Source organism: Puma concolor, chromosome C1 (genome assembly GCF_028749965.1).
Source record: "Puma concolor isolate L17-30 chromosome C1, mPumCon1.1.hap2, whole genome shotgun sequence".
NCBI classification, from domain to species: Eukaryota; Metazoa; Chordata; class Mammalia; order Carnivora; family Felidae; genus Puma; species Puma concolor.
In genome coordinates, this window is record NC_141674.1 from 119364215 (window position 1) to 119379256 (window position 15042).

The window sequence follows — 15042 nt, forward strand, 5'->3', positions numbered from 1 at the left end:
ACGGTACCTAGAGTCTGATAACAGCTTCGCACAGAAAGAGGAATGTAGGGAATACATCCAAATATACTTGGATAATGATGGGTTGTTATAAACCAAATGTCATCAGTCTTACCTGCTTCTGCAAATGAATGGCGTCATGTTAACAAACACAAGCAAAACCAAAGACCCACACAATCAAAAGGTTTTCGCTGATGCGTTCACAGAGCCTCCCCACCCCTTGGCAGTGACCTTTTGCCTCAGGTGTTTCTTAGCGTTTCCAGAGGGATATTTTCCAGTTGCTTCCAAACCAGTCTCCACGCTTGGGTGGCTCACTGTGTCCCCTCCGTTTTCCAGCCCCTGCTCGCTAGTGCGTGCCGTCCCACAGATGCTTGGGGAGCGAGGGTCCTCACCAAGGCTGTGACACTCAGGGGCCGCGGAGGTGAGCAAGCAACCCTGCTCTGAACCCTCCTACCTCCAGCCCCAGGCACCACACCTCCAAAAAGGCTCTCAGGAACAGCGGATAGCCCTGGCTCTTGGTCTCGGCATGGTGGCCCACGACTTACTCAGGAAGTCTGTGCCAGCACGAAATCTTGCACCAAGAAGCTTCCGACACCGCCATCCCACCAGTGACATTTTATTTTTGAAAGGAAAGATCATTACTTAAAAATATATACACCGTCCACATTCCGATTTTATCCTCTAGGAAGTTTAATTCCAAAGATGGCTGGGATGCAAGTGGACACAGAGGACCACAGTGACGGGCGGAAAGCCGACGGAAGGAACTGACCTCCTGGAGGTTTTATCCTAGAATCAGGTACGAGTTGAGAGCTTTGTTCTGCAGAAGCTTCATCTCCTCCAGCACCTTTTCTCCCGCCTTCTCCTCTGGCTGTGCTTGTTCTTTGGCCTCTCTGCATATCAAACACCCAACAAGGACACATCAGGGCATTTGGTAACAGCTCCAGTCACCATCTCCCATCCCCCCACACCCTTCTGCTGGCTCGGGGATAGCGCGGTGAAGGCTGGACGACTTGTTTTACATGTTTTTATACGTGATTGATAGCATATATGTATATATGTACACACACATCTCAATGTACATAAACGTGTATGTATAACTACATGTATATATAAAAAACTATATTTAGCGATAATTTAGTTACCAGTGAAAACACTTGGCTGATAAGTGATGCAAACCTGGCTTCTGATCTTAGCTACACGCGTTTCTTAGCATGGCCAAGTTCCCTAATTCAGGCTCCGTTTCCAGACGTACAGACAGTGGGAATTCCCACCTCCCAATATTGTCGAGGTGAAATGAGAAATTACTCCTAGACATCTTAGTATGATGTCTTCTGAATGCTCAGGCAGCGTTAGATGCTTCCTCACGTTTGTGAATGAAGCAGACACATAATATCTCCGACTCTGATGATGGCTCCAGAAGCGGGGGAATCAAGAGGGAGGGTTCTGCATCTGGATCAAGTGATGGCTGGTGTGGAGCCCAGACTTTGGCTGGGCGTGGCAAGGGGGTTGCTGGGTAGAAGTTTCCAAATGTCTGGCAAGGAATGACCCAAGTGCATTTGGTTGAAAGGACAGATGTCTGAGGATGGTGAGCTCAGCTAGATGATGTGCCTAGTCAGGAGAATACGATATAAACTCAAGTGTTTCTGGAACGTTTTCTAAGCAGGGTGAAATGTAAAGTTCTGACAAATGCCTGGCAGTTTTGAGAAAGCAGAAATATCTGAAAATGAAGAATTAAAATGTTCCCTGATGCATGTCATAAAAATATTAATTGGTATCATTTAATGGAATCAATCTTAGGGGCGGTGCCTGGGTGGCTCAGTTGGTTGAGTGTCCAACTCTTGATTCGGCTCAGGTCATGATCCCAGGGTCGTGGGATCAAGCCCCACATTGGGTTCCGTGCTGAGAGTGGAGCCTGCTTGAGATTCTCTCTCTCTGTCTCTCTCTCTCTCTTGCTCCCTCTGCCCCTCTCCCCTGCTCATGCTCTCTCTCTAATAAAAAAATTAAAACATTTAAATATGTAGGTCTGTCTCCCTATCTTTATTAGTAAAGATACTAATGGTTGAATGATACTATGAAAATCTCAGAAGTGTCAAGTGATGTGTCAGCAACTAAAGTCACCCTCACAGTTTCTTGGACATTTTGCATGATTCCCCTTAGGGGAGTCTTGAGCAGGCTGAGATCACCACGAGGGCAGCAAAGAACCTCTCACGGTAATTACAGCTGTTGAGGGAGAACACATGATTCTTTGCATCCCTGAAAACAGAATTTTCCAGAGACCAAACAGATAGCAGTCCTTATGGGAAATTATACACCACTGATGTGTTCTTTTTATTCTCTCTACCTCCTGGTTGTGTGTGTGTGTGTGACAGTGGGGACGCTGGCAGCTTCTGCCTGAGGTTGAAGAGGTGAGGAAAAGGAACAAGTAGGGACAGAGAGGATAAAACAGCTCAGGATAATGCTTGATACGAGCTGAAGAGAACCTGTGACTCAATGAACTTTCTAAAACCGTCTATGGGCTATCAACCTGTTGGAATAGTCTTCAGCCAATAAAATGATGATCACGTTGATAATTTTGCCATGGGAAAACATGTACATACAATAATGTAAACAGAAAAATAGGTGAATTGAAAATGCCATGATATGTCTATTGAAAGTGGGTCGAATGTTCTTGTATTTTTTAAGGTCTTTTTTCAAGTTGATTCATTTATTTGAGAGAGAGAGAAAAAACGTCTCTCACCCCTACATCTGTGTTTTTGGAAAAAAATTAGAAGCTAATGTGATGTGCAGAAATGTTTAGAGGTCACTCTTAGTTTATTTTTGTGGTAAAGCAGCTGAAATATGTAAAAAAAATACCACTGGGTGAATATATAAAGTAATAACTTCTGTTTCATTTAATAATAATTTGATAATCAGGTGGCATTCAACATTTGTTCTGTAGTATAAAGGGTGAAAAACCACATTTAAGAGCACATGAACAGAGAGGTATTACATATTACTCCATTCGTGTGGCAAGTCATTATTTGTCCAGGGGCAAGTTTTAAAATAGAAAAAAAGGGGCGCCTGGGTGGCTCAGTGGGCTGAATGTCCGACTTCCGCTCAGATCATGATCTCGCGGTCTGTAAGTTCAAGCCCCGCATCGGGTGCTGTGCTGACAGCTCAGAGCCTGGAGCCTGCTTTGGATTCTGTGTCTCCCTCTCCCCCACTCTCACTCTGTCTTTCTCTCTCTCAAAAATAAATAAATACTAAAAAAAAAAGAGAAGAGTCTCTTAAAAAAACAATAAAATAGAAAAAAAAAGGGTTTTATTTAAAACCTTCAGTCAATTGTTTGAAACCTGAAACAAATGCAGTGCAAAGAGCATCTGTTTGTTGAGGTACACGAGGTTTGACATGTTGTGTTGTGTGAGATGATATTTCATTGGTAATTGACCAAAGCAGGCTCACTGAAATTCTATTTAACATCTTTCTACCTTAAATTTCCTTTTCCTAGAAACTGCTAAAAAATTTTCCGAGGAGTGTTGGTTTCTGTAGGCCTCTGAAACCATCACAAACAGGCCAAAGGAACCCCATACTAAGACATGTGGGGGGCGGGGTGGGGGTTAGTTCCTTTAAAAAAAGGCAAGGCCTCCCAAAACATTCCAAACAAAGTTCCAAGACAAACTGAGAAACTTATGTGTCTAAGAAAAGGTAATTATCCTTAATGTACAAGAGACACAGAAATAAACGACAAACAGATAAATGCTTCTGGCAAAAAAGGCAAAGCGAGCCCCTCATTAAAGAAGAAAAATAGGGTGATAATATCAGCCTGAGAAACTATGTAACATCACTTGTACACACAGAAATTAAAATGAAGACAATGAGAAGGTCTTTTTTAAATCTATCCTATTGCTAAAGAAGAAAAGAAAAATGATAGTCTTCCATGTTATTCAGGGCATTTGAATGTGGGCAGTCCTGACCTCTGCTGATGGAACTCTGAATGACAATTAGACTATATACAGTGATTCTCAATATGCAGTATGGAGTAAGCATGGAAATTTACTACAGCACAATCGCTAACAGCAAAACACTGACAACTCAGAAGACAGTGAAATAACTTATGGTGGAATACAATGTCTACCTATATTTATAAATATATGTTTATGGTAGATTGATAAATAAAAGCGCAGAAGATGAAACATTATGAATAATATGTTAAATGTTATTAAAACATAAGTATATAATCAATATAATTATGTTAATATATATTAACATATTATATATAATGAATAATATAGATACTAAATAAGTAAATATTTGGAAGACCGTACATCAGAATGTACAAGTTACTGTCTCTGGTGGTATTGTTTTTATTTTTTGTATTTTCTGATTTTTTAATAATAAAAAGGCATTTTTAAATTATTTATTTTTATCTTTATTATTATTTTTTGAAATCTGTCTTTATTTTTGAGAGAGAGACAGAGCAAGAGAAGCAGAGGAGCAGAGAGAGAGGGAGACGCAGATTCTGAAGCAGGTTCCAGGCTCTGAGCTGTCAGCACAGAGCCCAGCGCAGGGCTTGAACTCACGGAAGCGAGTTCATGACCTGAGCCGAAGTCAGACACTTAACTGAGCCACCCAGGCGCCCCTATTTTTATTTTTTAACGTTTATTTATTTATTGAGAGAGAGAGAGAAACCACATTTGAGAGAGCAGGGGAGAGGCAGAGAGAGAGAGAGAGAAAGAATCCCAGGCAGGCTCTGCACTGTCAGCACAGAGCCTGACATGGGGCTCGAACCCACAAACTGTGAGATCGTGACTGGAGCCGAAATCAAGAGTCAGATGTCTAACTGACTGAGCCATCCATGCGCCCCAAAAAGGCATTTTTTAAAAGAAAAAAGACATTTTAAACAATATTTTTATGTTTATTTATTTTTGACAGAGAAAGAGAGTGAGAGAGAGCAGGGGAGGGGCAGAGAGAGAGGGAGACACAGAATCTGAAGCAGGCTCCAGGCTCCGAGCTGTCAGCACAAAGCCCAACTCGGGGCTTGAACTTGTGCATGGTGAGAGCATGACCTGAGCCGAAGTCGGACGCCCAACCGACTGAGCCACCCAGGGGCCCCAAAAGAAAAACATTTTAAAAGCATACTTGGAATTTCAAACTTATAAACCATATGAACTATATCAGGTTATTTCCATTACAAAACTGTTCACCGAAACTAATGTTTTGAGGGATGACGATGTTTGCTTAGCTCTTTGACCCCTGATAGAGAGGCGAAGGGAAACATTAACGTTTGCTGAGCATATTAGCTCCCATCAAGCAACTGGCGAGACGTCCTCTCGTTGGTGTCTCACTTAATCCTCACGCCGTCTGTGAGGGACACTATGTTCCGCACGGTATAAACGAGGAACCCGAAGCTCAGTTACTGAGGTAAGGGACATGGCTGGAGATCTCACGTGTAACACATGGTGGGGCTGAGATGTGGCTACAGGTGCCCCCCCCCCCGCCAAACACACCTGTGAAATGAGATGATAAGCAAATGGAAAAATTGGGTTCAGTTCTTAAATGTTCACTTACCAACCACATTTGAGGGCACGTAATTGTGCATAAACTAAGATATGTGCAAATCTCTCTTTTTTAAGCCTGAGGTATTTCGATTCGGACAACGTGACAATCATGCACTTCATATAGGACACATTCGATCGGAAGGCTGCCCCTTCCTAAGCATAAATCATCTACTTACTTCTCCTTTTTGGTGTCCTTGTGGTCCAAGATAGGGAATTCTGCTTCAATTATTTCTGGAGTCAGTATAACTTCTATATTCTGTTCGCAGAGCTCACTGAAAAGGGAGAAGACGCTTAGCTGGCATGGATTTTCCTTCCCAAAATAAAATAGAGAAATATTCTGATCGTTTAAGAGTTACGTAATTCTTATGGCTTTCAAGGTTAGTTCTACCCACTTTTGTTGAGTGTATGTTAAGAGAAGCATAAGGCTGGGGCACCTGGCTGACTCAATCAGTTGAGCATCCGACTCTTGATTTCAGCTCTGGCCATGATCTTACGGTCATGAAACTGAGCCGTGGAGCTTGCCTGAGATTCTCTCTCCCTCTCTCTCTGCCTCTCCCCTGCTTGCCTGTGTACTCTCTCTCTCTTTCTCAAAATAAATAAAGTTAAAAAAAAAGAGTAGCATATAGCTGATAAATTGCTTTCCACCCAAAAACAATGGTAGGAATCATTATTTATAAGCAGAGAATAAAAGGGAATTTTTAAAGTGAGGTTACAGAATTCATATTCTTTTCAAGTGCACGTTTGAAAATGTGTACCAGTCTTGACCATATCTTACACCAAAATGAAAGCCTGAATGATTTCAATCTTCTGATATTATTCACAGTATGTTCTCTGGCCACCATGGAATTCAAGTAGAAACCAATGAGAAGAGAACTAAAAAATCCACAACTGCTTTAAAAATGAAATAATATAAGGATGCCTGGGTGGCTCAGTTGGTTGGGTATCCAATTTGGGCTCAGGTCATGGTGTCCCAGTTCGTAAGTTCAAGCCCCATGTCAAGCTCTGTGATGACAGCTCAGAGTCTGGAGCCTGCTTCAGATTCTGTGTCTCCCTCTCTCTCTGCACCTTCCGAGCTCGTGCTCTGCTTCTCTCTCTCTCTCTCTCTCTCAAAAATAAATAAACATTAAAAATTTTTAAAATGAAATAATATATGGGAAGGCAAGCTGGTGCAGCCATTCTGGAAAACAGTATGGAGGTTCTTCAAAAAGCTAAACAGAGAACTACCCTACAACCCAGCAATTGCACTATTAGGCATTTATCCACAGGATACAGCTGTGCTGTTTCGAAGGGACACATGCACCCCCATGTTTATAGCAGCACTATCAACAGTAGCCAAAGTATGAAAAGAGCCCAAATGTCCATCGATGGATGAATGGATAGAGAAGATGTGGTATATATATACAATGGAGTATTACTCAGCAATCAAAAAGAATGAAATCTTGCCATTTGCAACTACATGGATGGAATTGGAGGGTATTATGCTAAGTGAAATTAGTCAGAGAAAGACAAATATCATCTGACTTCACTCATATGAAGACTTTAAAACACAGAACAGATGAACACAAGGGAAGGGAAACAAAAATAACATAAAAACAGGGAGGGGGACAAAACTGAAAGGTTACAGGAAGGGTTGTGGGGGGGGGATGGGCTAAATGGGTAAGGGGCATTAAGGAATCTACTCCTGAAATCATTGTTGCACTATATGCTAACTAATTCAGATGTAAATTTAGAAAAATAAAAAATAAAACAAGTTAAAAAAAAAACAACAGAAACGTCATTCAGCAGTAGTAGACAGAAGTGTCATAGCAAGTTTCTGTTGTGGAAAGTACCTTCGAAAGCCACAAAAGCTGTTCCAGTCCCATATGATTGAAAACTCAAGATTCCTAAGCAGCCACAGGTGGGTGCTCTGCAAACATCATCTTCTTGTGAGCAGTTTCCTGTCTCTAAGATGGGGATGACGGCGAGACCTCATCGTGGGGGGTAGATGAGACTGTGTGCAAAGTGCTGTGCCCGATACACAGGTAGTGCTTTAAATGTTTGTTATAATTACCACCCTCGTCATCGGCATCGGCATTATCGCCTGTAATTTTGACAACTTGCGTGAAACAGATACTCTTATTCTCATTTCACAGATGCGGACACTGGGTCACGACAGTCCCTGCATCAGTGCTGAGTGGAGGGTCAGAGAAGTTTTCGCCTGCTGGGCATCTCCCTGTGGCCCCTGAACCTCGGGCAGATGCGTGCCATCCCGCCCTGGCTGCAGCGTCCTCACCAATGCCCGCAGGCAGTGGTTTGAATAGACAAGACTTCAACCTTCCCATTCAGACGTGGGTTCAGTTTCAAATGCTCAGGTATTGCCAAATGTCACTGCGTGTGGGCAGGTCTGAGAACTAGATGCGCGCCTCAGATATTTAGGATTTCACTAATGGATTATTTACATGTAAGAATGTTGACATGGGCACAATGACGGAAGATTCAAGGATGTATTTCTACCGGCTGTTGGACGCTCACCAGTAAAATCAAACTTAAGCGCCTTGGTTTGGGGCCTATAGTTGTATTTTTTTAATTAAAAAAAATTTTTTTTTTAACTTTAGAGTGAGAGTGTGAGGTGGAGGAGGAGGGGTAGAGAGAAAGACAGAGAGAGAATCTTAAACAGGCTTCACGCTCAGCGTGGAGGCTGACACAGGGCTCAGCTCGATCCCACAACCCTGGGATCATGACCTGGGTGGAATTCAAGAGTTGGATGCTTAACCAACTGAGCCACCCAGGCACCCCCTTTTCTTTATTTTAGAGGAGCCTATTGTTTTTTATGCCTCTCCAAATCCTACCCTTTTTCAAGTACTAACCCAAGTTCACATGACCACTGAAGCCTTCCAAGCCCACTTAGCACCACCTCTACTCTCTGGCTCCTTTGAGCTCCAGGGGCACCTAAAGATCAGCAAATGTGAGGCCACAGAGACTGTCCATTCCCGACTGTGAATTCAGCATGTTATCCCCTAGGGAGGCCTGAACTCCTCTGGGTTGCAAGCTCGGACACTGTGTGCTCTTCTGAAATCTCTCATGGCACCTGGCTTATTTTTGTGACACAGACCACATGAGAAGCCAAAGGCAAAAAAAGTACCGTTCTGCTGTTTCCAACCTGTCTTCTTCTGGTAGGGCCTCAAGAACGGCGGGGGCATTTATAGGAAGCATAACGGAATTGAAGGGATCACATCTGTGGAGGAATCACACAGGCAGCCAGGATAAATGCTCACATTCACAGTCTTGGAATGCCGACATAACTTTCTAAAGCACTTTTACTTTGCCACAGGGGAGGACTTTACCTTTCTGTCCTTCGCTCCTGAACACCCCCCATGTTTCCCTACAGACAAAGACAGCAGGTGCAACAGGTAAGTGAAATCCATGAGAATGCGGCCCAACAAGCCATTTCCCAGAGTTTAGAAACAGAACTTTCAAGCTGGTAGTGTCTAAAATAATGTCATTTCCTGGGGGGCCTGGGGTGAAATTTAGATAGCTCACTTTTCAATTCCTAATATTTCCCCCCATCTTTACAGTCTCCCTTTATTGTTCTATTCAATTTCAGACCTTCCCCCAACCCCCTTATATATTGCTTGGTATTATATATTTAGAGCTTTATATAAAAATTCCCGGGTATCGAGCACATTAAAATATTTAAAAGAGGGAGAAAAAATATTGTTATTTTAGAAGTTGGCAACAGAATTCTGTTTCAAGATGGTAGCAGAGGCATTTGCTTTTTTTCTTTCCTTTGGCCTCAATTACATAAAAACCTTTAAAAATTGAACGCACAACAAAGAGGAAGAGAAAAAACATACGTGGGGTAAACGTTTTCAACAGTTTTCTGGAGTAAGTTTCTGGAGGCTGGGAAGAGTGTTGTCTCATGAAAAAGTACACAGTGACAGAGCGTAGAACACGCAGGAAGGAAACCGGCCTCCTACAAACGCTAGAGAGGTTGTGGGCTGATGGTGAGGCAGGAGGCAGGCACGGAAAAACAGGGGATTAACTGAAGCCTCCTTGGCATGTGCACCTATGTCTTTGAAATAAGCTTTTTTCTCTTTGTTGTTTTTTTTTTTTTTTTCCTGTGCAAAAATGCACCTGCTTGCCAAGTGTAGAGAATGAATCAAACTAGGGCATATAGGGGCGCTTGGGTGGCGCAGTCGGTTAAGCATCTGACTTCAGCCAGGTCACGATCTCGCGGTCCGTGAGTTCGAGCCCCGCGTCAGGGTCTGGGCTGATGGCTCGGAGCCTGGAGCCTGTTTCCGATTCTGTGTCTCCCTCTCTCTCTGCCCCTCCCCCGTTCATGCTCTGTCTCTCTCTGTCCCAAAAATAAATAAATGTTGAAAAAAAAATTAAAAAAAAAAAACAAAAAACAAACTAGGGCATATAGCTTTGCAGCTGTATAAAAGAGTGAGGAAGAGATCTGTAAACTAATAGGCAGCAATTTTCAGGAGATATTTTTTATAAGCAAAAAAATCAACGTGCAGTAGAGCATATCTAGTGTGGCACTTTTTGTATAAGGCAGAAGGGGAAATGAGAAAAAAATATATATTCTGCTTAGCATCAGAAAAACTGCAAGAATGAGTCAGAAGACAGAATTGGTTACTGACGAGGATGGGAGGGAGGTGGCCAGCATGGATACTTCTCTAAGTGTGCCTTTTTGTGTAGTTTTGAATTTGGAAAGCATGTCATTATTCTACATATTAAAAAAAAAATAATGAGATTAAATCTATCACAGAGGGAAGCGGGAAAACCCCAAAGTGAAAGCAAACTGAAGCAAATAATATTTCACATGAATTCCACAATCACAGTGGAGGGAAAGAAAGAGAGAAAGAAAGAGGAAGAGGGAAGGAAAAAAGAAAGAAAAAAGAAGAAGGAAAGGAAGGAAGGAAGGAAGGAAGGGGAAAAAGGAAAAGAAAGAACTAATCTAAGAAACTTAGAAATATAGTAGTTGACTGTCCGGTCACAGTTTTGGTGGGATGTGGGTATAGGGGAAACTGAAGATAAACCTGAACTCTATTTATGATGCTTGTTTGTTGAAATGGTTATCGGTGAAGCAATTCTGAAACTATTTTGGACGTACTAGGGAACAGAGTAATGAGTAAATATATTGGGAGCCGAGGTTCTCACAGCAGAAGGAACATACAAATACAGAATGGGGGACAGCAGGCAATAACTTTACGGGTAGGACTGGAGTTACAAGCATTGCTGCAAATCCATAATTTCTAAAATGTGTGTACGTGTGCTTATGCGCACACGTATACGTGTGTGTATGCATGTGTGTATTTCTCCACCTACACTCCCTGGCGAGTCTGCTGAGAAGGCCAAGAAACAAACCCTCCAAGTAGCAATGTGAACCCCCAGCCCCCAGGTGTTGGGTTTTAACACCATTTCTTACTAAAGGGAGCCTGGGTGCTACCACCAGGGATTAGTCCTATCTACTGACTTCATGACAAAGGTCCTAACTGACAAGTCCACTGACTGCCAGTGTCACAGGGGATTCCAGACGGGAAGAGGTGCTGAGAAGTGGAGAGCCCAGATGCCTCTCTCCAGAGTGCGAGCCGGTCTGGGAACACAGCCTGGCAAGCATTTCTCATAAGACCAAACGTACCTGATTTTTAAATTCTGAGACTGTGTTTCTTTAACTTTTTTGTGTGTATTAATATGTTCTTCTGGAATTGAAATGGTGGAGACAGTAGATGGTGGTTGGGATCTTTGTTTTGCTTTGCTTGGTTTTAATGCCTTTCTTGGCAAAGCAAAACTCGGACGGCTCTAAAAACGGTTCTCAGAATTCTTCTGGACGTTTCACTCGTCTAAAAATCCGAAAGTTGGGGGGTGCCTGGGTGGCTCACTTGGTTAAGCAACCAACTTCGGCTCAGGTCATGATCTCACGGTTCATGAGTTTGAGCCCTGTGCGGGACTCTGTGCGGACAGCTCAGAGCCTGGAGCCTGCTTCGGATTCTGTGTCTCTCTCTCTCTCTCTGCCCCTCCCCGCTCATGCTTTGTCTCTCTTTCTCAAAAATAAATAAACATTAAAAAGAATTTTTAAAAAATCCAAAAGTTGGGGTGCTACTGGATTAGGTAATTTCTGTTGCTGCTGACTCTTGAGATGTGTATGGAAGTCCTAGAGACTCAACAAATTCGCACTGAATTATTAAGGAGCAGAGAAGCCAAGCAAGCTTGTTTTGATTAGTATGAATACAAAAATGACTTGAAATAAATAAACAGTAAATAACCATATCGCATGGTCTGACAACAAACAGATAATTCTCAGGGGCAAAAGAAACATCTCATAAGTAATAGGTCATTTATCGAAGCAAAATGACTACAAAGTTGAAGTATCATTAATGGATTTGTAGAAACTTAAAAAAGAATACCATTATTATTTTGTAACTGCCTTTATTTTTTTTTTTAAATTTTTTTTCAACGTTTTATTTATTTTTTGGGGGACAGAGAGAGACAGAGCATGAACGGGGGAGGGGCAGAGAGAGAGGGAGACACAGAATCGGAAACAGGCTCCAGGCTCTGAGCCATCAGCCCAGAGCCTGACGCGGGGCTCGAACTCCCGGACCGCGAGATCGTGACCTGGCTGAAGTCGGACGCTTAACCGACTGCGCCACCCAGGCGCCCCTGTAACTGCCTTTAAAAATAAAAACACGGGGGGCTCCTGGGTGGCTCAGTCGGTTAAGCGTCCGACTTCAGCTCAGGTCACGATCTCGCGGTCTGTGAGTTCGAGCCCCACATTGGGCTCTGGGCTGACAGTTCAGAGCCTGGAGCCTGCTTCCGATTCTGTGTCTCCCTCTCTCTCTGCCCCTCCCCCATTCATGCTCTGTCTGTCTCTGTCTCAAAAATAAATAAACGTTAAAAAAAAATTTTTTTTAAATAAATAAAAACACGGTCCAGAATCTGACATCATGGAAATCCATGATAAGGAAACGTAGAATCCTCTCTTGATTTTATAATCTGTTACGCAATTACGGTTTATTTTGAAACAAACTGGCCCCACAGAGCACCCAGGCACAGAAGTTGAAACTAACAACTCATAGTTGGAGAGTTTTCTTTAATTCATGTAGAGTTCATGTTTAATTCATGGTTAGTTCAAGCCCAAGGTAACTGCATTCTGACTGCTTTTTGAAAGAACAGCCTCTGGAAATTTTTCCAAGGACATGGGTTTGGAAGAAAAAAAAAATAGGATTTTTTTTCCCCCTTAATTCTTGAGACTTCTGCGTGCCAAAAGCTGGTGGGCACTTCTTACCATCTATCCATGGGTCATTTTGCTTATTCGGTCTCCTGATGGTACTCCACAGCCAGCTATGCCTGGTTGACTGGTTACCTGGGTGAAGCGTCCCTACCCTACACCAAATGTGTGTCAAGGCGGTGGCAGACCATCGCCATCTGGTGGCAGGAGAGCCACTGCAAGATTTAGTGGCTGGGGGGAGGGCAGGGGGGAGGGTAGAAGGGCCGGGAAGAGTTATTATCAAGGATCGTGCTAGACGCTTCACATCATCGTTTTACTTTGATCCGCACAACAGTCCGGGTAGGACACCACTGCTGTCCCTGTTCACAGGTGAGGAAATTATTGCTCAAAGGGCTTCAGTAATAAGTAACTCGCCCAAGGACACAGAGTAGGTGACCCGCTAATGAGTTACAAAGGCAGGTCTCCAAGGGCTCCTCCAAGGCGTTCACTCTCTCTACAGTGCCATCGCTTCTCCTAATTCTGGAAATTTCAGATTTTAAAAACACGCTAAGGTGAAGAACAAAGATGTGGCGTTTATTTTGAGGTGGCTCCAAGATGAATGAAGTACGGAGGAACCCACAGAAATGGAACTAATATCTTTGAGCCCCAACCAGGTCGCAAATCCTAGGCTGGGTGTTTTTTTGGTTTTTTTGGTTTTTGTTTTTTGGGTTTTTGTTTTTGTTTTTGTTTTTTTTGCTTGTTTCCTGTTCATCTCCAGGCAGAGGAGAGTAGCTGAGAAGTGCTAATGAAATAACACAAAAGAAAGAGCATGTGGAAATGCCTGGGGAAGTGTGGCTGAATGTTGCTTATTTCAGAACCAGCCTTTCCTCTGGCAATGAAGGAAGAAGTACAATTCAGTGGTCTAGAGTCACAAACTGGCTTTCACCGATCCCCTCAAATACCTGGGGAAGGCGGGTGGACAGGGAGTCTATCAGGGTCACTGCACATCCAGTGACTCCCTGGTGGGAGTCAAGGGGCATAGTGCTCACCTGTGGATCCTGGATAGTGGCAAAGCTCAGGCTTCCCCTGGGGGTGGGCCTCATTTTGGATCAAAGGACTTGAACGAAAGGTGACTGCCTGCCGATGGCCATCATTGTGGATACTAGTCACAGTCACTCACCAATAACCGATTTAACTATGCTTGTAAGGACAGTGGATGAAAGAAGCAAATTCAGGGGCTCAGGAGTGGGGTACTGACCAGCCAGAGTCCCAGAGAAAAGGCACCGGACTCCTCGTTTGAGATCTTAGGGCTCTGAAGAGGTGTTAAATAAGCAAACTAGCAAAAAATGTGGCTACTCTAGATTTCTTTCTTTGGCCCAACAATATTCTCATCTACCCATTCTGTTTCTGCAGCTGTGGCACCTCGCAGGGAACGCCAGGCTGCGGCAGAGAGAGGAGTACGCGCTCTAGAATCGGATAGGGAGGGTGTTGAAGGCTCATCTTGGCAATTCAAACATGTTAAAACCTGGCCACGAATATTTCAGCTGAATTATATGGATTGGTTGTCCACGTTTATTGAAATATGGCCAACCAACCGCTTGGGACATTCATTTTTTTAACAAGTAGACCTCAATGATGATAATTCAAAATACGTGAATCAGTTATACACATCATCATATTTCTCTAACTAGCAAACTTCCCTCACGCACTTAAAGTAGGATTTGATACATTATTGGCATTTAACTTTGAGGATCTTAACCTCTGTGATCCGTGGGGCAAACATGCCCCTGGGAGACACACAGATGAGTTGTGGCTTACCTCTGTGTAGTCTCTGTCTTCGAAGTTTCTGGCAGGAATGAGAGGGCCAGGGGCTGGAACTTGCACCAGTTCATTATTCCAGGAATAATGTCCTGTAGGGAGAGCCGGCACAGGATCTGACATGTAAGGGAACTGCGTGGTGAGGTTAAAGTCTAGGAAGGACTTCCGTTTCACTCAACAGGCTTTTTTTGCAGTCTTAGAAGTTAAGTTCCAAAATGTATTTATGTATGCACTTATTTTAAATGTTTATTTTTGAGAGAGACAGCATGTGAGCAGGGGAGGGGTGGAGAGAGAGGGGGACAGAGGATCCGAAGTGGGCTCTGTGCTGAGAGCAGGGAACCTGACGTGGGGCTTGGTGCTTGAAATCACAAACCAAGAGATCGTGACCTCAGCTGAAGTCAGATGCTCAACCGACTGAGCCACCCAGGCGCCCCAAGCCCCAAAATGTATAATTTCATGAAGTTTGACTGAAGTGTTCCGAGGTAAAAGACAATTTCT

The 15042-nt window shown here is 43.3% G+C and overlaps 1 protein-coding gene across 10 annotated transcripts in view; it reads right to left on the reverse strand.

The window, feature by feature from the left end:
* Positions 1 to 659: 659 nt before the first annotated feature.
* The window catches only part of CFAP221 (cilia and flagella associated protein 221), a 108661-nt gene continuing 94278 nt past the window's right edge, over positions 660 to 15042 (reverse strand). For all 10 annotated transcript variants that reach the window (XM_086718426.1, XM_086718427.1, XM_086718425.1 and 7 more), the window contains 4 exons: positions 14545 to 14636; positions 8656 to 8748; positions 5711 to 5806; positions 660 to 887 (listed from right to left, as the gene is read on the reverse strand). In XM_086718426.1, the coding sequence (XP_086574552.1) occupies positions 779 to 887; positions 5711 to 5806; positions 8656 to 8748; positions 14545 to 14636 (390 nt within the window). In that variant the 3' untranslated portion in view covers positions 660 to 778. The remainder of the gene's footprint in view (positions 888 to 5710; positions 5807 to 8655; positions 8749 to 14544; positions 14637 to 15042) is intronic.